The sequence below is a fragment of the Carya illinoinensis genome, chromosome 11, assembly GCF_018687715.1.
Source record: "Carya illinoinensis cultivar Pawnee chromosome 11, C.illinoinensisPawnee_v1, whole genome shotgun sequence".
Lineage (NCBI taxonomy): Eukaryota > Viridiplantae > Streptophyta > Magnoliopsida > Fagales > Juglandaceae > Carya > Carya illinoinensis.
In genome coordinates, this window is record NC_056762.1 from 43,868,688 (window position 1) to 43,896,105 (window position 27,418).

At 36.6% G+C, this 27,418-nt stretch overlaps 2 protein-coding genes across 2 annotated transcripts; one reads left to right on the plus strand and one right to left on the minus strand.

The window, feature by feature from the left end:
- Positions 1 to 3,508: 3,508 nt before the first annotated feature.
- LOC122281272 (G-type lectin S-receptor-like serine/threonine-protein kinase At1g11300) lies at positions 3,509 to 7,307 on the minus strand. The gene is made up of 7 exons (XM_043092634.1): positions 6,016 to 7,307; positions 5,635 to 5,757; positions 5,353 to 5,546; positions 4,952 to 5,162; positions 4,605 to 4,842; positions 4,371 to 4,497; positions 3,509 to 4,070 (listed from the first exon to the last, which is right to left on the minus strand). Exons 1-7 carry the CDS (start codon positions 7,229 to 7,231, stop codon positions 3,759 to 3,761), a joined length of 2,421 nt encoding a protein of 806 aa, XP_042948568.1. The 5' UTR covers positions 7,232 to 7,307; the 3' UTR covers positions 3,509 to 3,758.
- A 15,050-nt stretch (positions 7,308 to 22,357) lies between these two features.
- Positions 22,358 to 23,226, plus strand: LOC122281277 (ensconsin-like). The gene is made up of 2 exons (XM_043092640.1): positions 22,358 to 22,403; positions 22,490 to 23,226. Exons 1-2 carry the CDS (start codon positions 22,386 to 22,388, stop codon positions 23,162 to 23,164), a joined length of 693 nt encoding a protein of 230 aa, XP_042948574.1. The 5' UTR covers positions 22,358 to 22,385; the 3' UTR covers positions 23,165 to 23,226.
- Positions 23,227 to 27,418: the final 4,192 nt, after the last annotated feature.

The window sequence follows — 27,418 nt, forward strand, 5'->3', positions numbered from 1 at the left end:
TTGTTACAACACTATTTTACACAGGTTTTCACAAGAATATGCCAATCAACTCATTTCTCTGAGGACTTTCAGCAGTTATTTTGAGAATCTGTTTACTACAACAAACCCAATGTGTGTATATATTGAGGAATGTTTAAAATGCATTGAGCAAAGTGTCAAAGTTGAGATGAATGAGAGTATCTTGAAGAGCTTTACCAGATTAGAGGTAAAGAAGCAGTAAAACATATGGCCCCTTTGAAGTCACCTGGACCAAATGGATTTGAAGCATGCTTCTATTAGAATCATTGGAGCACGATTGTAGATGAAGTGTGCAATGCTGTCCTATCAGCTTTAAATGGTAACTCTATGAAAAAGTTTTGGACTGCATTGTAAATAGTTTGGCAAAAGACAAGAATTGTATGGTTTGAGTTCATATATGAAATACAGAGTGTTACATTAAAAAAAAAAAAACACACAAAATCCTATACAAAAAAATATTATTTGCAACTGTTTTGCACTGTATTGAGCAGAAAAACAGATACCTGTTTGAAAGCTATTGGTGCAAAAGGGGCTGCCAAACAAAAAATATTGAGAGAAAGTTTGCTTCAAGATGCGTTACAAATGTCACTTTTCTTAAGACAATATTCGCCCCCACCAATTACGGTATGCACACGGGTTACAAGCGAATTTGCCTCAAAGATACAATGAATCCTAGAACAAGTCTGTTTGTCTAACCGCGTTATGCAGACACAAAATTAGACCCCGAATACCCTTAGATTTTACTATTCAACCAAGAGATTAGAAATCTGTTCTCTACAGAATGAACAGATCCTAATGACAAGTTTTGAAGAAATGAAGACTTTTGAGAGAGAGAGAATTTCAAAATTGCCTTATGTATTTTGTCAATTCTGTTTTTCTCTCTTAAATTCGTAGGCCAATGGGTCTATTTATAGAGGGCCAAAGGATGTGAAAGACTTTTCATTCTTCTGTATCTGATTTGAACATGTATATTTATTGTACTTGTTGCCAAGTGAAAGGTTGGACCCAATCCAAAGGTCACGTTGATTTCCTACCACCCTTCTTGCACGGGTTCGAAACCCAATAGGTGCGATTTTCCATTTTAATTGCAGTGCCTCGCGCTTGCTTGTGCCCTTTCACTTGTTGCTACGTAAAATCAACAAAAATCCCTCCTTGAGGAGAGGCATGGCTTGAACCCATGTCCTTTGCCAAGTAATGATTTGTGGCATATTTATAGACCCAAATATTATAACCATAAGCAATAGCTTATAAAATTTCCTTAAATTCTCTCTTTCCAAAACAATTCATAACTTCCAAAAATAAATCCCAAAAAATTATTAATAATAAATATAATATATATTATTTTGAAAATATTTCCAACAAAAGCCAATGCAGTAGAGACTGCCCCTCTCAGAAGCCCGGCTCACCAAATGATTATCTACATGGCAAACTAGCTGGCAATACTAACCTGATGTTTAAATGTGAGTTACTCTCTCTAGAGCGAGCTATGATAAGAATTTGATCATGGCTCTTGACATGTTTGAAAAAGTTTAGTTTTTTTCATTAACATTCATGTTTTGGTCTTTTGTCCTGCACACTAGGACCAAACACGTAAAACGTTGTTAATATTAGACAGACATCTGAGTACAATATAGGATTTTAGATGCATTAGCATCTAGGAAGTTTTGTCCATGTTCATTCACATCATCTTGTCTCCCATAATATTAGTAGATACTTGTCCACATTCCCTAATGTTGGGAATGGACCGAACAAACAATGACTAAGTTGAAGCAAACAATAGCGGAAGCAACAAAAGAAATGACGATCACACAAAGAACACCAAGATTTAAGTGGTTCAGCTCAATGTGGGCCTACGTCCACTGTCGGGGTCGGTTTCAAACGATTTCACTATGAACAAAAGATGGAGTACAAGAGTATTGATCACACAAAATCCTTGATCCTAAAGCCCCAATACACTCAATGGACTCTTAGGATTGTATACAAAAGGATTCTCAAAACTCTCTCTAACTTGGCTGCTGAGGGCTCATCAAAATGAAGAGAAAATGATGTATTTATAGCACAAGGCGCTAATCAGAACATTCGCTCGAGCGGACGTCGAGCGCACATTAGGGTTGCATTCTCGCTCGAGCGGACAGTCGAGCGGAGGTCGAGCGAAACTCTCTGGAAGATTTCGCTCGAGCGGACTGTCGAGCGGAACTCTCTGGATGAGTTCGCTCGAGCGGAGGTCGAGCGGAACTGTAGCGGAACTGTAGCAAACCCCAAAAAACACATTTTCAGCAGGAAATCAAGCCAAACTCAACAGCTAACATCAATAGAGTTAAAAAAAACTTGGAGATCGAAGTACCAACATTGACTCTCTCTCGAAAGTCCTATATATTCATTGCATAATGGTCCAAGATAGTTTAACTTAATCACATGTATTATTTTCAACTTAATATTCCAGTTTATGATATAGGTTTGAGAATTTGCTATGTTTTGATAAAGATACATTTTCTAGCCATTTAATAATATATATATACATATCATTTTTAATGTTGTTGTTGCAGTGGGTTGAAGAATTTATGGTAGCATCTGCCTCAAATATTCTGAGCTCTCCTTGATGTGGTTCTTTCCAGTATCTGTTGAAGATTTTAGTATTTTGACATAAACTTCACTTCCTGTCAAGAAAACTGAAATGGTTTTATTCTGATGGCACTTTTGTCGCTGTAAATGCGTCCCTGTTGTTAATCGGTAATTCCTCTCATTTTGATTGTTAATCGGTAATTCCGCTCTAAGTGCAGGTTCTATGTGGATTGTTTTTTTGTTTTAAGTTGAAAGCAATGTCTGTAGCTCTGTTTCCGTTTGTATTTGTTTGGTTAGGGAACAATGTTTTTTTTCTGGTAATGTTAACAGGTTGTTTGTGGCTGGGAAGGAGGTTGTAATCCCATGCACAAAGTTTATTTGTTTAAGCTTAATATATTGGGGAGAGGTCTCCTGTTAAGGGACCCCGACTCTTGATCAAAAAAAAAAATCCTCTCATTTTGAGATCCAATTCTCACTCTCGTTCTGTATATTTGGTTGAAAAGTGAAAAATAGAGAAGAAGACAAAGCAATACCTGGAAAAAAAAAAAAAATCAAACGTAATCAAGTGACGAAATGCAGAGGGCGGTAGAGCATCTACCAAAGGAGAAACGATTAAGTGGAATTGTGAAGCCATATTACAAAAAATTAAAATTCTCGTAGCTTTCATTTATAATCCAGTTTAATCTATATTTTACGATAATAATAAAAATAATAATTTTTTTATTATTTATTGAAAACTGTGAAACACCAAAGCTCTGGGCAAGTTCAGATACTCAGAACTCAGAAGAGAGCATTCCATCTGGTTAAAGCCTTCTATCAAGGAATCACTGACAAACATAAATGCCAGTTTAGTTTTGTGATGCCCATATCGGACTCTGAGAATGTTATGAAGAGATGTGCAGTGAGTCTTGCCATGTTTCAGGCATACTTGATCTCTCCTTATCAGAGATGAAAGCTCATATTTATCGACTATATTACAGGATTGACTATAATACCATAACCATATTAACAGATTTTACGGCGGAAGACTCAGAAATCCAATACACTCTGCTCACTCTGTTGAGTGGACTTTGACATAAGACAGGAAAAAGGGAAGTACAACCCGTAGGCAACCTAACAGTATGTTTTTCTGATGATTTACACAGGTAGTATGAAGCTTATGGCCGGTCTTTCAAAGCTTAACGGCCTTCAAATATTGAATCTGTTTCATTCTTCAGATAAGACAAGTCTGACACGCCACTGATTGGGTTTGCCTTTACCTTACTTCTCACAAACAAGAAACCAGGTTCGTTGGGATAAGGTAGAACTGTACTATCATTGCTAAGCATTGCGACAACGTCCGACATGGTAGGTCTATCCGCTGCACTTTCTTGTACGCAGAGGAGAGCAATGTTAATATATCTCAACACCATAGACATGGAGGACATATCATCAAGGAGCAACGGATCCACTATGTCTGATCCCTTGTCACTACTCCATAATTCCCACGCCTACAAATAAAATAAAAAAAAACAAAAATGGTTAAGTGAGTGAATTCCTTTTTCCTATCATTTGAGCTTTTGAGAGAGTAGCAATTCATCATCATATCAGAGTACTCAGAGGAGAGGGCAAGGTATATATAAGAGGAGAGGAGTAATGGGATAAACTTTCTTTGCAGTTCTGGAATTCCTCCATTTGCTTCCTAACTATTTATGGTTTCTTTTGCATTAACAATGTGTAAATCCTGAGTATCAATCAGAAGTCAAATGTGTTTGAATTTATCCACCAGAAGGTACAAGTCAGATACTCACATATCCCAAAAGATGGCCAGTGTTCTTCCGGCCACTCAAAATCTCTAACAACAAGACACCGAAGCTAAAGACATCAGATTTGATGGAGAAGACACCTTGCATAAGATATTCAGGTGACATGTAACCCCTGTTCACCATCATCAAGTTAAAAATATAAGTAGCAGAAAGTTTTACGTGTATGCTATACTGTTGGGTTGGTTTTTATGATTCAGTAGCGTCCTTCAGTTCACTTACTGTGTGCCCACGATCCTACTGGTATTTGCTTCTGACTCGTTTCCTCCAAATATTCTTGCCATTCCAAAATCTGATATTTTGGGATTCATGTCGGTGTCCAACAAAATGTTGCTAGCCTTCAAGTCCCTATGTATAATCCTTAACCTGGAATACTGATGAAGATAAAGAAGTCCTTGAGCAACCCCTTGAATGATTTGAATCCGTTTCCCCCAATCTAGTATCTTGCGCTTTTCAGCATCTGTTTTAAAAATATGATTAGATTGATAACACTGGGCCAAATTTGAAGGACAAAATAAAATCCCACAAAGAGGAATGAAATGTATTTCTAAGTGCGAGAAACTACAAACCAAAAATAAAGAAATCCAAGCTTTTATTTGGCATATACTCGTAAACTAGTATCTTTTCATCTCCTTCAATGCAGCAGCCCAAAAGTCTAACAAGATTTTTGTGTTGGAGTGTGGCTATGAGCATTGCTTCGTTTTTTAGCTCCTCCCAACCTTGCCCAGATCTTCTCGAAAGTCTTTTTACAGCTACCTCGTCCCCTCTTAGTAATGTTCCCTGGATTTGTTTTCATTAACCCAAAGTCAGCCCACTTCTGATTTAAATAGGTACAAAGTGGCATTACAGCATATGCAGCAACAAAAGAGGCATTTGTCTGTTAACATGGTAAGTTAGTTACTGGCAAAGTGTTTACCTTGTATGTGAAGCCTGCATCCTAGCAAGTAAGTTTAGGGATACTTAAACATACCTTGTAAACGGGTCCAAAACCGCCCTCGCCAAGCTTATTTCCAGGCGAGAAATTATCAGTTGCAGAAGAAACACTTGCAAAACTGAATAATGGCATTTTGACTTTGCCTCTTCTGCTCTCCCCATGCCTAGTTGATTCAGTAAGCTCCGAACTATTAGACTCTATGGTCAACTCTAACAGCAACAAATTGTCCCCTGCATAGTGAACAACATATGATTACGGCTTTGCTTGATAATATACATCTTGATTTCCGAAATACATTTCGAACACTTATTTGCTCACCCTTTCTTTTGAGCTCTTTCTTTCTCCTCGCACAATAAACAAGAAGACTGAATACCAGTGCAAAAGATATGGTTGGTATAATGATTGCACACAATAGTCCTGCAACCTTCGTGTTCTTATGTCCTGGAGATGTTACAGTTCCATTCCATGGAAGGAAATCAGAGAGATAGAATTATACATGCGTTGTACTTGTGTTACGACTGGATTTACCATTGGCAGTGCCTAGAGGCACCTCCTCAAAAAAATCTCAAGTCTCAAACAGAAAAGTAAATAATTGAAGGAAGAAGAAGAAGAAGAAGAAGAAGAAGAAGAAGAAGAAGAAGAGACAAGAACAGCAATAACAGTCACCAATAGCTAACAAGTCCTTGTGTTTTTGCTGACCTTTCGTAATCGATTCCGAAGGATCAAGCTTCAGATAAAAATCATTTCCATATCCATCATCTTCTGAGAGCTGCTTCACGTTTAGCAGAGGACCTTCCCATACTAAGCAGTCATGCTTTCGATGATCATAAGCATAAGCAATACAGGAACAGTTGGTCGAGCAAGCTGACTTGCACTCTACGGAGTCGCTAATGTCCAATTTATTCGGATTACTGGGCCAATCTACCTGAGGCAAGGGGAAAAATTTTGTCTCATTGCCGCACTTGAGATCAATTTTCCTCACACACCCTCGGCCACTCGACTTATTTCCTTCAGCAACCAACTGTTCAAATCCTGGCAAACAGTCACATCCTCTATCGGTTGTCTCACTGCATATGCTGTAAGCACCACATAATGCATAAGCCCCGCACTTGGGCGAGGGTAACAAATGCCAAGATTGGTCAACTTCTGTCCATGAGAGCAGTCTAAACTGCCCTTTTACATCTAAAATTATTCTTAACATTTCATCGGTGTACTTACTACGCCAAGTAACGGACTCCCCAACAATCACAAATATATCATCCAAACGACCAATGAGTGCGCTAGACCAGTATATTTCAGATCCCTTCATTACGATTAATTCTTTCCAAGAACCCCGTTGCAGTTCGTTCCAAGAACCGAGATGCAGAGAGAAAAGACCAGGAGCAGGGTCTTCAGTACTTTTCCATGATGTTAATGACCATCTTGTGGTGAAATCACTAACGTTCATTCCGGGCAATAGAGTATCAGCAGGATGCTCAAAGCTTTGCCACAAAACAACATCTGAGACCCTCTTTATAACTCTAAGATTGCCTGTATCCAATAGGATGGCATAGGTATCGTTCCCAGCAGAAGTGTTGGCCACCATGTACTGCATTATGCCGCCAGATATTACAAGGTTCCCATCCGGATTAAGGGTTAGAACGGCAGAGGAATTTGGGAATGGCCGCTCTCTATTTGCAACCCAAACTACGGTGCGAGGATCTTTCTTGTACCATATTCCCACATAATTCCTTGTCGAATTTGCCGGGGAGAAGAAACCAAGTTCAAACTTTCTCTTAGCAGAGACAATAGTCTCCGTGGTTGTTAGTGATTGGCTTGGTCGGATAGTATCGGTGACACTACCATTGGCGAGCTGCAAACCAAGACAGAATAAAAGCAGAAGGGTGGGAATAAAAGGAGAGATTCTACGGCTCATATTTGGATAAGAAGCTATGCAGCACAGTTTGCTCTTTGCAGAACTACTACTGCTGAACAGAACAGGAGCAGAAGTATGGTATCCTTGGACTAAGGAGACGTAGAGTTCAGCAAGGCTGCATATAAAGTTCAAAAGATCAAAGTCTTTTTGCCCATTCAACTCACTTTTTTGTAAAAGCAGTGGCGGAACCCGAAATTCTACGTTGGGGGGCCATATTGATCTATGGAATGACGATGCTGCTTGCATATATGCCTATATGTGTATGAGTATGTATATATGACACTTTGTTATTTATAATTTTAAGAAAATACATAATAGACATAATTTAAATTCATATTCATTCAATTTATAAGAGATTTCTTTTTGGTTTGTATATTTTGGAACTAATATTTTCAAGTTTCTAAATTTTAGGTGGTATATTTTTGGTATTTTTTTTATGTATGTATACTCATTCTTTATACCATGGATGCAAAAATTATTCTTTTGATTAATAAAATCTTGTTTATTCCTAGAAAATTATGAACTTTAAGAAAATATATATTATTTTTTTTCATACTTTTAAGAAGACTCAAGAATTTTAGATAGGAGTGCAAGAAAAATTAATAATTGACACACCATAATAAACTTACCAATCATGTATTTATATTGCTATTTGCTAACATACAATTTAACATACAATTTATCTACCGTGTTATAGATAAGTACTGAAGACTGCCAACAATACTCCTAAAAAGAGTGACATCTTCAAAAGATGGTGAGTCCTAAAAAGAGTGACATCTTCAAAAGATGGTGAGTCAAACTTAGAAAGTTTAGTGGAGGCTGACATTGGAGAGGATATTTGGTTGGCAGCAAGCATATTTGTTTTTTTGAGTAAATCTGAGATGTATTTCCTTTGGATGAGAAGAAGACAATTGTTGAGATAGTCAAGTTCTTGTTGAGAGCTGTTCTGACTCAGAGACGATTCTAAATAAAGGAGGGACGAAATTTAACGTGGTTCGGCAATTGCCTACGTCCACAGCTGCTGTTATTTTACTATGAAATGATTTTTACAGAAAAAATTTTCTCTCTGCTCACCCACTCTCTTCCTCTCTTCTTTCTCTCTTCTGCACCGTCTGCTGCACACTTAAGCTCTCCTATTTATAGGAGAACAGATCACTACATTGTAGCAATTTGCTACATGATTCTTGGGGAGGTGGGGAGGTGCCTAACAATTACAAAAGCACCGAACGGTGCCTAATAAACCAAATAAGCAAACGGTGCATGGCTCACCGTTTGCTATTTTGTCTCCATCTGCAACAGTTCTAACCCAAGAAAATAGGACAGTTAGCCAAGGTCAGTGACGGGAACAGCTTTACTCAGAGACTCAAGAAAACAACCAATAGCAGAATCATAGGATGAAGTGATGACCATGTCATCAACGTACACAAGAACAAATATAGAGAAATCATTCTTGTGTAAAATAAACAGAGAGGGGTCTCCTTGAGATGCAACAAAACCATAATGCAGAAGCCAGGTACTTAGTTCCAAGAACCAAGCTCGTGGAGCTTGTTTAAGGCTATAAATGACTTTATTCAATTTACATACAAAATCAGGACGTAGAGGATCAATAAATCTTTGTGGTTGTTGCATGAAAACTGATTCAGTGAGCTTTCCATGAAGGAAAGCATTTTGTATATCAATTTGTCTCAAAGACCATCCTTTAGAAATAGCAAGTGAAAGTACCAATCTAATGGTGGAGGGTTTTGCCATAGGGCTGAATGTTTCGGTGTAGTCAATGCCATGTTGTTGATGAAACCCTTTGGCTACAAGCCTCTCCTTTCGTCTCTCAATGGAGCCATTTGCTCTCAGTTTAGTTCGAAACACCCACTTGCAACCAACAATATTAGAGACAGAGGAAGGTGGGACAAGGGTCCATGTGTTTGTACGAACAAGGGCTTCAAATTCTTTGGTCATGGTAGCTTGCCAATCGGGGTATTAGGAAGCAATGGTAGAGGATGTGAGATTTTTTGGAACAGTGACAGAGGAGAGATAACAGCGGCGATTTGGGTAGGAAATGGTGCCATCGGTTGGAGTTCGTGGTTTGGAGGAGTTGGTATGTGAGCGGGTTATGATGGGAGATCGTGGTGGAACAAGGGGAGGGGGTAGCGGCTCATGGTGATTGGTGCTGTCGGGAGGGACTGATGATGAGGAGTTAGGGTTTGCAGAATGTAAAATCGAGGAGGAAGAAGATGTATTGGGGTTGGGCTGAGAGATAGGAACTTGAGAGAGAGGATTCGAGTGAGAAGTGGGCTATGAAGGTTTAGGTATTGGGTAAGATAAAGGGGTATTTGTGGGCTGGGACGCAGTGGGCCTGAGTGGAGGTGGTGGTCCAAGAATTGAGGGTTGAAATAATGGAAGAGAGGGAAGCTATGGATTGGTCGAGAAGGTGATGGGTTAGAATTGTGTTTGTAAGGAAAGTGATTTTCATTGCAGGTAACATCCCTAGAAATATAAAGTCTATTATTTTTTTGATCAAGACATTATTACCCTTTATGAGAGGGACTATACCCAAGAAAAAGACAAGAGGTGGAACCAAATTATAATTTATGACGATTGTAGGGGTGAAGGTTAGGAAAACATTCACACCCAAAAACTTTTAAAAAGAAGTAATCAGGATTTTTGTGATAAACCTTGAAGTATGGAGATTGAATTTGCAATGTGGGTGTGGGAAGAAGATTGATAAGATAGATGACGGTTTCAAAAGCATCATCCCAAAAAGAAAAAGGTAGAGAGGCATGAGCTAAGAGTGTAAGACTTGTTTCAACAATGTGTCGATGTTTTCTTTCAACGAGACCGTTTTGTTGATGCTTGTGTGGACAAGAGAAGTGATGAATTATGCCAAGATTTATGCAAAGATTAGTTAATGGATGGAATTCTCCTCCGGTGTCAGTTTGCATGGAGATAAGTTTAATGTTAAACAATCTCTCAGAAAATGAAATGAAATTAGTGAAAATGCTTAGCACATCAGATTTATTTTTCATAGGAAACAACCAAGTAAACCGAATAAAATGATCCACTATTAATAGATAATATTTTAAACCATTTCTAGAGACAACTGGAGCTGGGCCCCAAACATCGGCCCATATAATATCTAAAGGTTGAACAAAATTGGTTGAGCCCATTGAAAAGGGAAGTTGCTGTGCTTTAGCTAAGATGCGGTCCGAACAAGAAAATGAGTGACTGGGGAAATAAGGCAAACATGTTGTATGCAAGATCTTGGAGATTGTTTCAAGAGATGGATGACCAAATCTTCTGTGCCAGCAGAGGAGAGGAGCTTTTTCACCGAGATTTAATGAAGGAGAATTGTGCAAGAAGGAAGGAAATTGATATAGACCATCACGAGTTGGTCTAGAGATGAGGAGCTTCTTGGTCTGAGAATCCTTGATAGAGAAGTGCGTGGCATGGAATTCAAAAAAGCAAGTATTGTCAATAGAAAATTGTAGAACAGAAACAAGATTTTTTGTTATAGAAGGAACATGAAGAAGATTGCTGAGTTTGAAATTGTGAGAGTTAAGAGAGAAGGAAGATTCACCAATGTGTTGGGTTGGAAGTCCAGAGCCATTGCCGACACACATTTGATCAAATCCATGGTAAGGTTCGGATGAAAGGTTCATTTGGGAGAGGTCATGAGTGATATGATGTGTGGCTGCATTGTCTGGGTACTAGGTGGAGTCAAAAATAGGTGAAGGGGAGGTGTAGTTCGCAAAGAAGGATTTCAGGGGTTCATATTGGTAAGCGTGATCGAAACGATAATGGCATTGGAGGGCAACATGTCTGGGTTTGTTGCAAACCTGACAGGTAGGTCGAGAGGAATTTGGGTGATGATTTTGGTAATTTTGGGTGAGGTTATTGAAGGACCTTCCTCTGTTAGAAGAGGAACTGCCTCACCCATGACCATTACGGCCACTGCGATAGGATCCCCTTCCATGTTGGTTATTATAACTAAAGTTGGCTGAGTGCTCAAAGAGAGAGGTGGGGTGTTGGTTGTTAGCCGTATGGTTCTTGCGACTTTCCTGGATTAGGAGGAGATGATACAAGTCATGGGAGGTGAGGGGCTTTGTGCGAGCTGTAACAGAGGTGATAAATGTCTCATAATTTGCTCCTAACCCATTGAGAAGGTAGGTGACAAATTCCTTGTCAGAGAGAGAAGTGCTTGTGGTGGCTAGTGTATCAACGAGGAGCTTAACCTTGCTGAAATATTCAAAGATTGATTGATTGCCACGACTTAGGTTTGTGAGTTGAAATCTAATTTGGAATTCTTTAGCTTGAGAGTGTGAAGAGAACCTAGATTCAATTGAGACCAGAGATCACGAGAGATTTTGGAGGAGATAACATGACCAATTATTGAATCACTTATGGCAGAGAAAAGGATGTTGAGAATGAATTGATCGGTGCTTTGCCAAGAAAGAAAGCCAGGGTTGGTTATTTGAGCATTTTTCGGGTGGTGAGAAATTTAGGTGGAGGGGTTTGAGTTCCATCTACAAAAGGGAAAAGATCATGGCCTCGTAGATAGGTTGAAATCTGCACTTTCTTGAGAATATAATTTTCTAAGGTTAATTTGAGAGTAACTAGTTGAGAAAAAGAAGAGGATAGAGAGTTTGAAGATGAAGATTTATCGGCCATGATTTAGGGTGATTAGAAAACAAAGAAGAGAGAAAAGAAAAAAAGAAGAAGAAGAAGAATGGATTAAGAGACTATTAGTCAAGTAGCTCTGATACCATATCAGAAATATAGATAAATGTAGCAATCAATCTATTCTGAATATACTTGAATTGAATCATTTCTCAGTGAATAGTACAAGGAGTCTCGACTTCCTTTTATAGGCATATTTATAGTGTAAATATTTAAGGATAAAAACGTAAAGTGAAATGGAAGTTTGTTACAATAGATTTTATATTCAGAGAAGAATGTAGAATCTTCTAAGCTAGCTGAGGTGGATCGGGAGGTTTTGGCAGCTTGTTACTTGTGCAGATTTCATCTTGCTGAGTAAGATTAATATACTGTATCAAACTACATTAGTTTATAAATTTACTTTTATGTAATTTTCTTTTTAGCTAAATTATTTTCTTTTGAATTTTACTATAATTGATTGACATTATTTAGATAAAAGGGTACTTCAAATTCAAGCATTTCCTCTTTTTGTCTACGATACAAAACCTCGTGACAACGACGAAGTCTCCATAAAGCACAGCCACTACACAAGAAAGACAAGATGGCATAATTCCAACGAGTAACGATAAGGTGCTTGAACATTTTCATAGATTCTTCCTCTAGGTTAGAACGGTTTTTTGAATCAAAACCATTGGTATACCCTCATCATTACTCAGAGTTGAATTAAAAGAGATGTTAATGAGAGGAAAATGTCCTTTGCCGTCTTCTTCTGTACTACTCTTGTGTGGTTGTCAACAGCTTTCTCGAAAGCTATACTTTCGCACGAGCTTGCAAAAGTAAGTTATACAAAGGAACCATTTTTCAGAAGCTAGCAAACAAAAGCAAACATTTTAGCGCACTGGATTAAAGTAATAAATAGATCTGTGTCGTCATCAGTTAAAAAATAGTAATAATAAGATAGTCGTAGTGTATGACTCTTATAGTCGTTTTAAAAAATTACAGAGTTTATTATTAAAAAATTAATTTTTTTTATATAAATTTTATATTTATTTATTTTTTTAAAAAATAATTATATACTATTTACATATTTACTATTGTGACTACCATTTATATTTCTTTAAAACAAAGGAAAATCTATTATATCATAAAAAAAACAAATAGTGATCGATACCATTACACTAGAGGGATGATTCAAGGACAATGCTAGGTACAGTAAAAAAGGACAATTCTAGAAAGACGGAGAATGGTATCCCGTATTGTACGCACTTTTTAATTTAATTTTTTATTTTCTTTCAACTAATTTTTATACATTTTTAAAAAATAAAAAAAAAAGACTTCATTTTCTTATATAAAAAGAATAACAATTGATAACTTTTACAGATAGAATTCAAAGTTCAAATAGTATTTTCCTTGAAAAAGTGGATTCTAGATGATGGAATAAAAAACGAATCATTAATCGATCTCAGAATCTTTGAAAATCAAAAAATTCAAAAAATTTATCAACCTTTAAATTAATGTGCGTATAAAATAACGCTAATGGATAGCTTTCAAATAAGTGCAAGTAGCCTTTTAAATTTTTATGATGGAAAAGACTCCCAACCCCACCTAACGTTGTATAAAATTTCCTTTATTGACTTATGATTTTATATAACTATATATGATTTTTTTTAAGAGCTGGTGTCTACCCACATAACAGCCCCGTCTCAAGTTTATTTATAAGTCCTTACTTCTGACAGAAGAATACCATGGAAATACTTTACACTTGGGGGTTCACAAGCTATATCTATAAAAACTAACCCAAAACCAAATATCAAAACAATCCAAAACCAAAATAAAACAACATCTAACAAGCCTAAAACACAATAAAACAATGAAACTCTTATATAAGGAAGACTTATTTTATCAGTTCTAATCAGACCCCTTAATAAAGGAGGGATCATATTCAAAGACTCCTAGATAGCAGCACAATCCTCACACGCTAACTTTGCTAAAAAGTCTGCTGGGCTATTTCCTTACCTATAAACATTCCTGGATTCTCATAGCCTTTTAAATTTTTATAATGGAAAATACCCCCAACATCAACTAATGCCGTGTAAAATTCCCTTTACTCTTGACCTATGATTTTATGTAACTATATATTCTTCCTTAGGGAAAACATTAATCAATGTGCTGTCGAATGGAAAATATGCATGTAATTTAAAGTTGCCGTCTTCAATGGATTTCTCTTCTTTGTCAGTGCTCTACTCTTTTGCCACGTTGGTCAACTCGTGCCTGGCCCGCATGGTTGCATAACATGAGTTTTTGCCCAAGGTCCTGTTATTATTTCTCTATTATTTATGCTCTCAAACGTTTTGACTCACATCCACACCCACTGAGCACGCTCGTATGGAAAACAAAGATAAATGTTATAACGAAAGTCTTTCAAAATAAAAAGAAATGTTATACGTTACATACTTTAACATATGATTTATTATTATTTTATTTAAATGCATCTATATTTAAGTACTAAGATAGAATGATATTATATAAAAATGACAAATTATAATAATATATAAAAATGATAAATTACATTATTCTTTCTCATTTTTGGTGCTAGCGGAGCCGCGCTCAGCACTTACGGCTAGTTCAAATTTATAGTTATTTTTTTACATATTTAATTATTGAAAAAAATTTATAATTTCATTAATAGTCATGTTCTTAATCATTAAATAAAAAATAAAAAAATTAAAATACTCTAACGGTAACCTGAGGGAGCAAAGAATCAATTTACTTACTCTAATACATAAAGCGGCCTACACATGCTTATTCGAAAAAAATTAAAAAAAAAACCAAAAAAGATAAAAGCCTATAAAAAGGAAGATTTTGCATAATCAAGAGGAAGGTTACCTTAATGGATAAACGTATTGCTGCCTCAAAAACTTTTAACTGGCCTTCTGCTCCAGAAGTATACTGATCATGCTTGCACCTTTAAAGGCGCCGCATAGTCTGGTTATAACTATGCCTGAGATGTTAACGCCAAGAAAGTATGTATCCCACAGAATCCCCTGAGCACGTTGGCCGCACAGCAAACAAACATGTCCATTCGTAACACTGGACTATAATGAATAACTGTTACGATATTCTAATACCTTACTTTGATCTAGCTGATCATTTGCTCTCTCTAAAACTACTCCGTTAGTCATGTTTATTTTTGGATCAAACAAAAAGGGCACGTATAGTTGGGAATTATGTCCACATTTTGTGGTGTCAAACAATGTTTTATATATGCTCTTAACTGCCAGGAAGAAAGAGAGAGAACAAACCGACAGTTGCGTGGATGTATATATAGTGGTTGATCTTTTGAGGTTCTGAATCTTCTAATAACACTATAAACTGAAATCAATTAACTGGAGTGATAAGATCATGAATATACCAGCGTACTGAATATGTGAACTTTACAAACAAGGGGAGAGTAGATTAGGCCAGGATTTCTAACAAATATAAAATTCAAAATCCTATACAGATCAAAATTATTTGCAACTGTTTAGCACTATAATGAACAGAAAAACAGATACCGGTTTGAAAACCAATGCAATATGTTGGTGAAATACACAATAATATAATAAAAATTATAATGACATTAACATTCAAATGAAGCCAGTTTGGACTTAGGTACAGAAATCTCGCTTTCTTTAAGGAGATTTAAACCCTCCACAGTGTATAAAGTTTCAATTTAACTGGTGCAACAGAACTCCTCTTGACTTGATTCTTCAAGTATACAACAGCTTAATTGATTGTCGTATAGTCTGAACCAATTTTATACAAATAGTTAAGCTCAAAACTACACAAAAAAGAAACACTTCTCTTTTACTTGGAATCTCTCGAACACACAAAAACTATTAGATGAAATAGTATTAATATATTTTTCATGCACACACGTACGTCTGACCGAACCAAAGCACCTGTTTATAAGCTAGTAAAACTTGCTGATAATTACACTTTGAAACGGCCCATGAAGTAACTGAGGAATTAAACTCCGCAAAAGTTAACGCATGAAATAATGATTGGAAACGGCTAAGCCTTAAAACAAAATCGTAAAAAATCATAATCAATCAAATGCTGAAAATACTTTCTCAAGCTGGAGCTATTTTTCCGTCAATCAAAAGAAGGACAACGTATATACATGAGTTAAAGTCATAGATGGAAAACTAGCACCTTAGATCATTGTTATTGGATTATACATATATAAATGACACTTTTGATAAATGAGTTGTGCTAGAGAGAGGCACAGAATCGTGCCTCCACGCGAACACCTTTGACGTGGCCACATTAACAATTATATTTAAAAAAAATAGGCGTGGCTACATTATCAATTATATTAAAAAAAAAAGTAGAAGAAAAATGAAAAGTAAAACAGCGGGAAACAATATTAATTCAAACTCTTAGACCTCTTCATCTATCATGCTCGGAAATCGCATATTCCTTCTCTCAGACATTTTCATCTCACAAGCTTGGAAATCATAGATCCCATCTTTCTTATCCTTTTAAGCAGATCTCTTCATTCTCAGGTTTGGAAACTGCAAATCTGTGTTTATTCTTTTTTTTTTCCCTCCTTCAAGTTCGGCTTTCTGGGCTATAGATCTCATCTTTTCGTTTCTGGGTTTTTTTATTTTTTTGGGTTCTTTTTCAAGTGGGTTGCTTCCTCGGTGAGTCTGTATATACTCGCATGTGTGCTGACGCACCCTTTTGGTGAACCATAAGTAGAACATTGATAAGATTATCAACTTCGGCTATAGATCTCATCCTTTCTGGGTTCTTTTTTTTTTTTTTTGTTCTTTATCAAGTTTGGCTCTCTGCGGCTACGTACACCTCTAGAGAGAGGCCAGTTTTGGGGAATGGGGAGGGAAGGGCTTCGCGTTCTCAAGCGGATGGAGAAGAAGAGTCTCAAAAACACTCAGGACGGAGCTTTTTGATCACTTAATTCAAACAAGGCGTTTTAGTCCACGTAGGAGACCGTCTGCGGGGAAGCCCCCCATGACTACTTTTAGACTTTTCCTTGATGAATATAAGATGAATTTAGATTTTGACTATTCTATTCATATAAGTCTCCACATTAGAATAACTATTTTTTTAATTATATAACAATAAAATAATATGAGATGAATTTGATTTTGATTATTCATATCAAATCTCTATATTGAATTATCAATTTATTCATTATATAGTAATGAGTAATTAATAATTATAAAATATTTAATTTTTTTAATTATTAATTTATTTTATTTTATCATATTTTACTATTCTATCTATTATATGTTAATTAGTAATCATATTCTAACTAAATTATCTAAATATTTGTGGATTTAGATGGAGAGAAGAGAGAGAATGTTATAAAAAATAATAAAATATAGATTTGGTCCTTAAACAGTAGGCATCAAATTTGGATTTTGGTTTACATATACTGTAGCTCAAAATCAAATTATTTGAGTTTGCAAAATCCATTGTGAGAGCACTCTCAATGGAATATGCATATGCAAAAAAAGAGTTGCTATTACGGACCAAAAGTTGGCTGCAATGGACTATGTAAAATAAAAAAGTTTGGTTTTTAGCTACAGTATTTGTAAAAGTAAAGTCAAATTTGATATGAACTGTTCAATGACCAAATATTTAGTTTATTGTTTTTTTTTGTAACACTCTCTCTCTTCCCTCAACATTTCCTCTGAAAACTCTCAGTTTCTTTGAATTTTACTGAATCAATTAATGTCAACAACGGTTATTAGAATTATATTGATTTTATTCTTTGGCATTTATATTGAATTTTAGATAAATTTAATTAGACATTTGTGGTTATGAATATTAAATGACTATTAAAAATATAATTTTTTAACCAATAATTTAATTTGAATATAATTACTAATTAACGTATAATTAATATAATGATAAAATATGATATAAATAAATATATTAAAAATTATTAAATTAATATTATTTTATTATTATATAAAAAATAAATAAATAATTCAATATAAAGATTTATGTGAATGGAATAGTTAAAAGTTAAATTCATCTCATATTTATTAAAAATATTCTTTAATTTTAATTAATCTATTGAGGATTCTATGAGTCCCTCTTCATTCCCCTAAAAGCTAAAAAATACAATAATTTTACATATAAATAATTCAATAAGAGTGCTCTCAATAGCCATAAATGCAATGCATGCCTACAGAATGAAAACGTACAACACTCGATCAATCAAATTTATTACGAACAGCTTTCAAGATAATTATAAAATATATTAATATAAGAAAATCTGCAACGGCAAGCACATAAAAATCTATATTAATGCTTTAACCCAAACGTTGCAATTTAAAAGATAATCGTTACAAAATAAATTTTTATTAAAATGTAACAACAAAATAGAGACTGCCCCTCTCATAAGCCCGGCTCACCAAATGATTATCTACATGGCAAACTAGCTGGCAATACTAACCTAGTGTTTAAATGTGAGTTACTCTCTCTAGAGCGAGCAATGATAAGAATTTGATCATGGCTCTTGACATGTTTGAAAAGTTCAGTTTTTTTCATTGAACATTCATGTTTTGGTCTTTTGTCCTGCACGCTAGGACCAAACACGTAAAATGTTGTTAATATTAGACAGACATCTGAGTACAATATAGGATTTTGGAAGCATTAGCATCTAGGAAGTTTTGTCCATATTCATTTACATCATCTTGTCTCCCATAATATTAGTAGATAATTGTCAACATTCCCGAACATCAATAGAGTTAAAAAATCTTGGAGATCGAAGTATGATGACTTTCTAAATCTGCCTTCCAAGTGCAGAAGCTTTCAAAGTGGTACATGGAGGAGTTCCAATGTCATTTCCACAGAGACAACAGTATTCATGCTGAACAAACATATAATGAGTTGCATTTTGCACAAGGAACGCGTTTGAGAAAGGGATTTTTACATAGCTAAGGAAAGAAACAAGAATGTATGCTAATGTACTGGTGTGGAGGGTATTGAAGGAAGGATGGTTATGATCGTTGTATAAAATGGTTTTCTGGGTGTTTGTAAATTGAAGGAAGTGAAACAAATGAATATTAGGGAGGTGTGGGCAAGAAAATTAGATATTGCAGAGAAATAAATATCAATGAAACAAAATATCAAATACCTAGGCTGCAGGTTTGACGCTTTCACCGATTGTTTGTGAAAAATGCTCAAATCCCTCTTTACTCAACCACCAACCCATTCGTAAGGATCATGGTTGAAAATATAATAAATCATGCACAAATTATCTCTTAGCCCAAATTCCCTACTGAGTTGCAAAGCTAGATCTACAATGAAAGAAGCCTACCACAATCTTGCATCAGTTGAAGTATCAGTTGTGCCTAGCGTCTACAACAGACCAGGATTCATGAGAAAGAATTCCAAGCTTCTCCGAATATAATAACATTGTAACTCAATTGTAACTCAATAAGTTGTAAAATGGAAATCAATGGAAAAGTGAGCACAAACCAATCTGTTTCTGGGTTACTCCCCAAAGCCTAGGCTTAGAAATTTAGCCTAACATCTTCGAATCCAAAAATCCTATCCCCTTTTCGGAATCCATCCCAAAAGAAAAATGAAAAAAAAAAAAGGCTCAGAGGTCTCTAAACCGAAAACCAAAAAGAAACAAGAAATTAAAACGTCCCGTAACTAAAAATCGAAAAGAAGCCTTTATACTCCATGCGCCATTTTTTCTTTCCTCCTGATTGGCTGGATCCTGCTTCGTGTGAGTGCCCCTTTTTCATCCGTGCATGATCTGCTCTGCACCTTGGCCACGGTCCTCCCAGTCCTGCGTGCGTGGGTTTTAGGCCACTCCAAGAATCCTCTGTCCGTGCCCTGCTTCGTAAGTATCCCTCTATTAGAGCATCCCCATCCGGTTCCCTATATCATCCCCATCCCTAAATTTTGGGGAAAATTTTAGGGATTTGCTCACTTTTGTGTCTCCATCCGGTTCCCCATTTTGGGGTTTCCGTTTAGGGTCTGTACAGGAGTTCCCCATAGATGGGGAACGACTGTACATCCCCATCGCATCCCCATCCCCAACGATTTTCCTTTCCCCCCCGCGTCTTCCTTCTCTCTTGCTAGGGTAAACCGTTGGCCCCTCCCTCTTGCGCTCCACCATTGATTGCAGGTCTCCATCGGCACGCACGGTAAGATCTCCACAACCCTTGAGCTTCACCTTGAGGTCTTCTTTTCCCCTTTCGCTCGGCTGTGATATTTGGAAAATTTGGGGGAACTCTGTGATTCATCTTGATAATTGCATTCGGCTCTCTCGTTGGGTACGAATTTCTTTGGGGATTGCATAATACTTTCACCGTTTGGCTGCCGAGAAAGTGTTGTTGATTTCTCACGGAATTTTTTCCGTGCAAAATGACGAAGCTCATGTTTGAAAATTTCTTATTATTTTGATCCATTGATTGAGTTGATGTTGAGAAAATACAACACACGATTGTGGGTTTAAGTACTTCCTGCTGTGTTGGGTTGTTGGTTTTGAGGATATTTTATTTGAGTATTGCATATTCATTGATTTGGTGTTTGGCTGCCGAGAAAATTTTGCTGGGTTTCGCACGGATTGTTTTTTTTTTTTTTGGATTTTTGTCTCATCTTTTACCATTTATAATTTGTTGATGCTTCCGGTTGACAAGCCGAGATGCTCTGGTTGCCATTGTGGCTTTGGTGACTTCTTGGTGTGTTGGGTTGTTGGATTTGAGGAGAATTTGGGGGAGTTTGTTGGTATGGAATGGATTTTGAGGCTTGAGAAATCTGTTGCCCTTATTTATGTTGCCATTTTGTGATAGAATATTAGTTGTGATTCCTCAACTGCTGTTTAAGCTGTAGCTTGACCATGCATGTGCTTTTTTTTTTTTTTCTTTTTAGTAAGAAACTTCAATGAAAAGTGAATAGAATGCCTAGTGTGTACTTTGGAATATGTTTCTGAGCATTGCCACTTTTTGTGTTACCATTGATCTGGAATATGTCTTTTCCTTGCTAGTTGAAACCACATACCATAATCACTGTGTTGGTGGGTTAATTACCTTCGAAATACGTATCCCCATCCCTTTTCTTATTGCATATTCTTGTGTTTGTGTATATGCTATGTTACAGGAGTTCTTCGAGGAGTCTAGCTTGTGATCATTGCACATGTTCATTTTTTGACTCTATAATTCTTGATTCATCAGCTTCTGAACCTTGTGAAAGGACATTATTATTTCTACTTTATATATATATTACATTGTGGCTTAAAATTGATGTACTTATAAAAAAAAAGTAAAAAAAATTTATTTAGGTTGTTGGATAATAGTATACACCTTTTGCACCGTGTAGATCCTATAGCTAGATCTCTTGCCTATTCTTATGATCAATACAATCTTGTTGGATAATAGTATTGTGGTTGTGACAGTTTCCTTGTAGTTTGCTTGAATTTGTGCAATCTTTTTGGATTCTTTGCAGTTATTCATATATCTCGGGGGAGGGGACCTATTAATAGGCTATGATGATGGTTATAGTGCTGGTAGGTCACTAGTGTATTAGGGGACCCATCGATATGGCGGGGTAATCCTCATTCGGATGACCATATTGCAGTTTGTGGTACTTTCCACAAAAGGCAATTGGGGTTCGAGTGGGGTTTTGCAACCATTCGATGTTCGCCACCTTACTTACGCATGCTGAGCATATTTACACCATTCTGAGCCCTTTGTCATATTAAATTATGTTATATTAATAATGTGGAGCTGGATGGGGATGCTCTTATATAAATTTCCATGATCTGCATGCTGATGATGTTGGTGTTTTGTATTATGTTCTGATAACTGAATAAATGTATAAACTCAACCCCCTCGGCTGTGATGATGACAACCGCATGTAGGGATACATCATATAGATTGCCATCTCCTCAGTGGCTAGGTAACCCGGACGGCATCCAAGTAGTGGCAACCGGTTGTTGCAGCCATGAGTGGGTGGCAATCTTATCTTTTGTAACCCATTTGGTTCCTGAGCCTTGATCAAAAACCAAACATTGTGGTGATATCTTTTCTAATCTCTATATATTTTTTTAGAGATGGATTCACAAGACTTGACTAGTATGTACTTCACGAACCTCCTTAGTCAAGATCCTCAACTCGACCCCACTTACGGTGGGCAAAGTGGAAGTTCTCCGTTAACCCTGCATGACTCTCCAACCCAACCCCCTAACGAGCCCATCGGCGTTAGGAAATCAGTGAGGGGTGCGAATTTCACCCCCGAAGAAGACAAATTACTTGTCTCCGCTTGGCTAAATTGTAGCCTTGATGCCGTTCAGGGAACAGATCAAAAACACTCCCAACTCTGGGAAAAAATTTTTGAGTACTTCCAGCAATTTAAAGAAACCACAACTGAGCGGACAATAAAATCTCTAATTCATCGGTGGTCGGTTATCCAAAAGGCCACGAACAAATTTTGTGCAAAACTAGCCCAAGTTGAAGGGTTAAATCAGAGTGGCATGACCGACCAAGACAAGGTAAAAATTCGATATCCTTCTTGTTTTACTCTAAAATTTCTTATCTTCTACATTGGTTTAACATTTGTTTTTTTTTTCCATGCAAGTTCGACAAGGCCAAGGTTATGTACCAAGCGCTAGAGAAATGCTCTTTCCAATTTGAGCATTGCTGGCACCTGTTGAAGGACCAACCTAAGTGGATTTGGCGCACCACAAAGGAGGATCCAAAACGAAGGAAGACGATGTCCCCATCCCCGACCCCAACTCGATGTTCTGGCGCTACAATTGATTCAGCTTTTGATATGGAGGCGGATGAAGTCATGGAAAATGAAGTTATCGAGTTGGACCGACCAATTGGGAGGAAAGCTGAGAAAGGAAAACGAAAGGCCCAAAGCAAGCAAGCAGAGGAAAATTTCCAACTCAGGAAGATGAAGTATACTCTTTTGGAGGAGTCACGCGCTCAGGAGAAAGAGTTTTATCGAATGAAGGCCGAGAAGATTGAGTATGACAAGGAAAAAGAGGAAAAAAAATTACGCCTTGAGGATGAACGACTGAGGTTGGAGGCCGAGAAGATGGTAATTGAGAGGGAAAAGGAGCTCGCCAAAATTCGTCAAGAGGACGAAAGGTTAAGGTTGGAGGCGCAGAAAGTGGAGCTAGCCACGAAAGAAAGTGATCAGCGCATTATGATGATGGACGTGAGTGGCATGCCTGAACTGCAGCGGTTATACTTCCAGCAACTCCAGAGGGAAATCATGGCGAGACGCAGTACTTCTCAAGATTGAACTTCTTGTTTTTTAATATTACCAAATTCAGTTGGCCATCTTATTTTTTGTTCTGAACAATGATAAATGTATAAAAAGCATGTGATTGTATTTTTTAACATTAGTATTGTAGCTTCAATATGCTTGTGCAAGTAATATGTTATAATAATTTTTATTTTTATTAAAAATAAAATTTTCATCATCATATAGATTGCAAAGCTTATACTCAAGGAAAGGCATTACTAAAAGGGTTTTACCATTAACATAGTTACCAATTACACGAAGGAAATACTAATGCAAACTCAAAGCAAATTAAGTTAAACATAAATCTTAAATAACATGAAGGAAATACAAATGCATGCCATATCAACTCAAACAAGAAGATCTAATAACACGAAGGAAAAGAGGTCATAGTTTGCATGCACTTATGCTAATGTTGGGAATATAATAACCATTGATGTTCAATTAGATCTTCTTGGAGCTGATGATGTGCCGAGCTATCTCTAATATGATGATGACGCTGGATGAAGTCCGTAAGCTCAATTGTATGATTGCGTGACAATTCTGGAAGATCATCATTAAGTTGATCATACTCAATGTTCAGACTCTCACTATCATCACGTTCGTCTTCAATGATCATATTATGTAAAATAACACATGCTTTCATAATATTTGTTAGGTCCTTCACTTTGAACATTCGGGAAGGTCCACGAATGATAGCAAATCGTTGTTGAAGTACCCCGAATGCACGCTCGACATCTTTTCTTGCGGATTCTTGTGCTTTCACAAAATTTTTCTTCTTGTTCCCTCGTGGTGATGGAATCGTCTTCACAAAAGTTCGCCACTTGGGATAAATACCATCCGCAAGGTAATACCCCATAGTGTAGTCGTTGCCATTGATAGTGTAATTGACAGCAGGAGCACGCCCTTGAGCAAGTTCCGTAAAAATAAAAGATCTTTCTAGCACATTAATGTCGTTATGTGAACCGGGCATACCAAAAAATGCATGCCATATCCAAAGATCATATGAAGCAACTGCTTCTAAAATAATAGTTGGTTTATGTATGTGGCCAGAGTACATACCTTTCCACGCTGCGGGACAATTTTTCCACTTCCAATGCATGCAATCAATGCTTCCGAGCATTCCTGGGAATCCTCGTTGTTCACCAACCAACAGCAATCGGGCTATATCATTAGCATTTGGAGACCGCAAATATTCATCTGAAAAAACATTTACTATTGTCTCAGAGAATCTTTTTAGGCTCTCCATTGCAGTGCTTTCACCGATACGTATGTATTCATCCATAAAATCTCCAGTAACCCCATACGCCAGCATTCTAAGGGCTGCGGTTATTTTTTGCATAGAAGATAAACCGAGTCTTCCGGCATTATCTCTTCTCTGGACGAAATACGGCTCGTAAGACTCTACCTCATTTAGAATACGAAGAAATAGGGGACGGCTCATCCGAAATCTCCTTCGAAATAGATTCGAGGGATATACTGGATTTTCTGCGAAATAATCACGAAATAGGCGCTCGTGCCCCTGGGCATGATCACGCCGAATAAACTTACGTGGTTGCCTATTGTCACGCTGCCTCGATGACTGTCCATCGACCTCCTCAGTATGAACATCGCTATCATCTTTAGAGGATACGTATGTCAATAATTTGCGAAAGAAGGTACGAGCCATTTGATGAAAGGAGTGGGAGATGAAAGGATAGAATAGAATCTCTGCTCTATAAATGAAATAAGACTTGAGTTTGTGAGAATGTGAATGTTAGCAATATGCTAATTTATAGAGGAAAAAGTTACCGTTACACTACAAACAAAAAATGTTACCGTTTGAGAGAAGACAAAAAAAGTTACCGTTAGAGAAAAGACAAAAAATATTACCGTTGGAAATATGACAAAAAATGTTACCGTTGTAAAAAGGACAAAAAATATGACCGTTAGAGAAAGGACAGGTAATATTACCGTTACAACCAATTTAAAAAAATTAAACATCAATACGTGACTACGGATCCTCATTAATCTTTAATTGATAAAGAGTACTCTTCTAAATAAAATTTCCATCACGTACGAAAATGGATTAATTTATTAATAAAATTTACTATTTTTATAATACGATTAATGATTTGAAAAAATACTGTATTGGGTAGTCAAAATCATATAAATATTTAGTAGAAAGTGATATTTGAAAAAAAGATAATAAGACAAAAGAGTTAGTAGTTAGGATTGTAAATGGAAGAGAGAGAATAAAGTAATAAAAAAAGAATAGAGAAATATTATTTAATAGAATAGAGATAGGGATGGGGAATGGGATGTAGGAGGTTTTTAGAAGATGAATAAAATTTAGGGATAAATTTGAGGAAATGTGATTTTGAGTTAAATTATAGGGATGGGGATGGGAAACCGGATGTGGATGCTCTTACGAACGTGCCTCATTCTCGCGTCTCAGCTTCACTTCAGCACTGGAGTTTGTTGAGCCAGCCGGGGGATCCTGCTGCAATTCCTTTTCCAAGTGTGTGGTACTTCCTGTCGGCCAGCCCAATTGATTACTTAATTCCAAAATTACCCTACACAATTAGAGTCAAAATTTCAGCATATAAGGGTAAATTGGGGAGACTAGCTTTGGTGTGTCTTAATAATGTGAGTGTGCCAGCTACATTACAAACTTTTTAAATGTAAAATATCATGATTTAATAATTGACTCGGTTTATAATTCACTACATAATTAAGTGCTTAATTATTTTTAGTTAAATAATTTAATCACTTTAATAACTTAATTATGCAATTTTGACGCTTTAACAAAGTACCAACATTGACTCTCTCTCGAAAGTTCTTTAACTTAATCACATGTATTATTTTCTATTTAAGAACTTAATATTCCAGTTTATGATATAGGTTTGAGAATTTGCTATGTTATGAGAAAGATACGTTTTCTAGCCATTTAATAATATATATATGTTATAAATCTTTAATAAAAAAGAGAGAAAGAGAACTAGAGGTTGAGAGAGAATTAGAGAGAGGATTTTTCTATCTGTTATCAAACTTATAAATTCCTTAAATAATTCAACGATATATATAGGCGTACAAAGGGGACTATGCTTGTTTACTATACTAGCACTATGCACTATGCATATGTCGGCCAACTCACTATGCTAGTACTATGCTTTTGACGACTAGCTAAATGTGGTCATACAATTCAAGATAGTTTATAACACTTCCCCTTTGGATGACCATATTTAAAGAATATGCCTCGTTAAAACCTTGCCAAGGAAAAACCCTGTGGGAAAAAACCAATGGCGAAGGAAAAAGAGTACAGTATTCATGTGTATCGCCGAGTGCTTTAGGATTGCCTCATTAAAACCTTGCAAAGGAAAACCCAGTAGGATAAAACCTTAGCGAAGGAAAAAGAGTACAATCAGCACAAGTCTTCAAGACATTACTTCCCCTGAAAAGTGCATGTTAACAGGTTTTCAAACCTCCGCATTCCAATGTTCTGCACAATTTTCTTAAATGTTGCAGTTGTAGTTGTTGGACTATCATTAATCACTGGAAGACCACACTTTTCTTGAATATGTTGGATCATTGATCTTAGCCAAATGCATTCTCGACTTGCCTTTGTGTGGATTTGAAAGATAACATGCATCTGCATATCCAACTAATTGTGGACTTGAACCATGTTGATAAAATAATCACAACTGGATCTTTCTGCTCATCACTACTCTTCTGGAGTTGTGCTCTTCTGGAGTTCTTGTAAATAACACAGTTAGTGGAGAATTCATCAACATTAAACCGCTAACCTCATAAAAACGGTGGCCAGCCTTTTTAGATCAGACAAGCATCGCAGATTTTCAACTCTTCTGTAGGTGTCAGGCTTGCTGTCAGGCACCGCAGCTGTCAGGCGTGCTGTCAGACGCCGCAGAACTATGAAGCTATATTCCATCTCTTTTCTCTTGCTTCACGAGAGATGCTGTATCATAATTTTCTCTATAAAAGAGATATTCAGCTCATCTTTATTCGCATCTCATCTTCTTTACTTTTCTGTAATCATACTGCATTTTTACTTTGCAATCTCTTTATGCATTCTTATCCTGCAATCTCTCTCTGCAATGGCTCAACAATCTTCTCAGGGTCAATATATGAGGTATTCTGCACCTCGTTCATCAGCTGTTCCTGCTTCTACCACAGGTGCTATCATGCAATATAATGATCTAACTCGTAGGTCAGATAATGAAGCTATCTATGAGCTTGTGAGTCTCGGTACCCGAT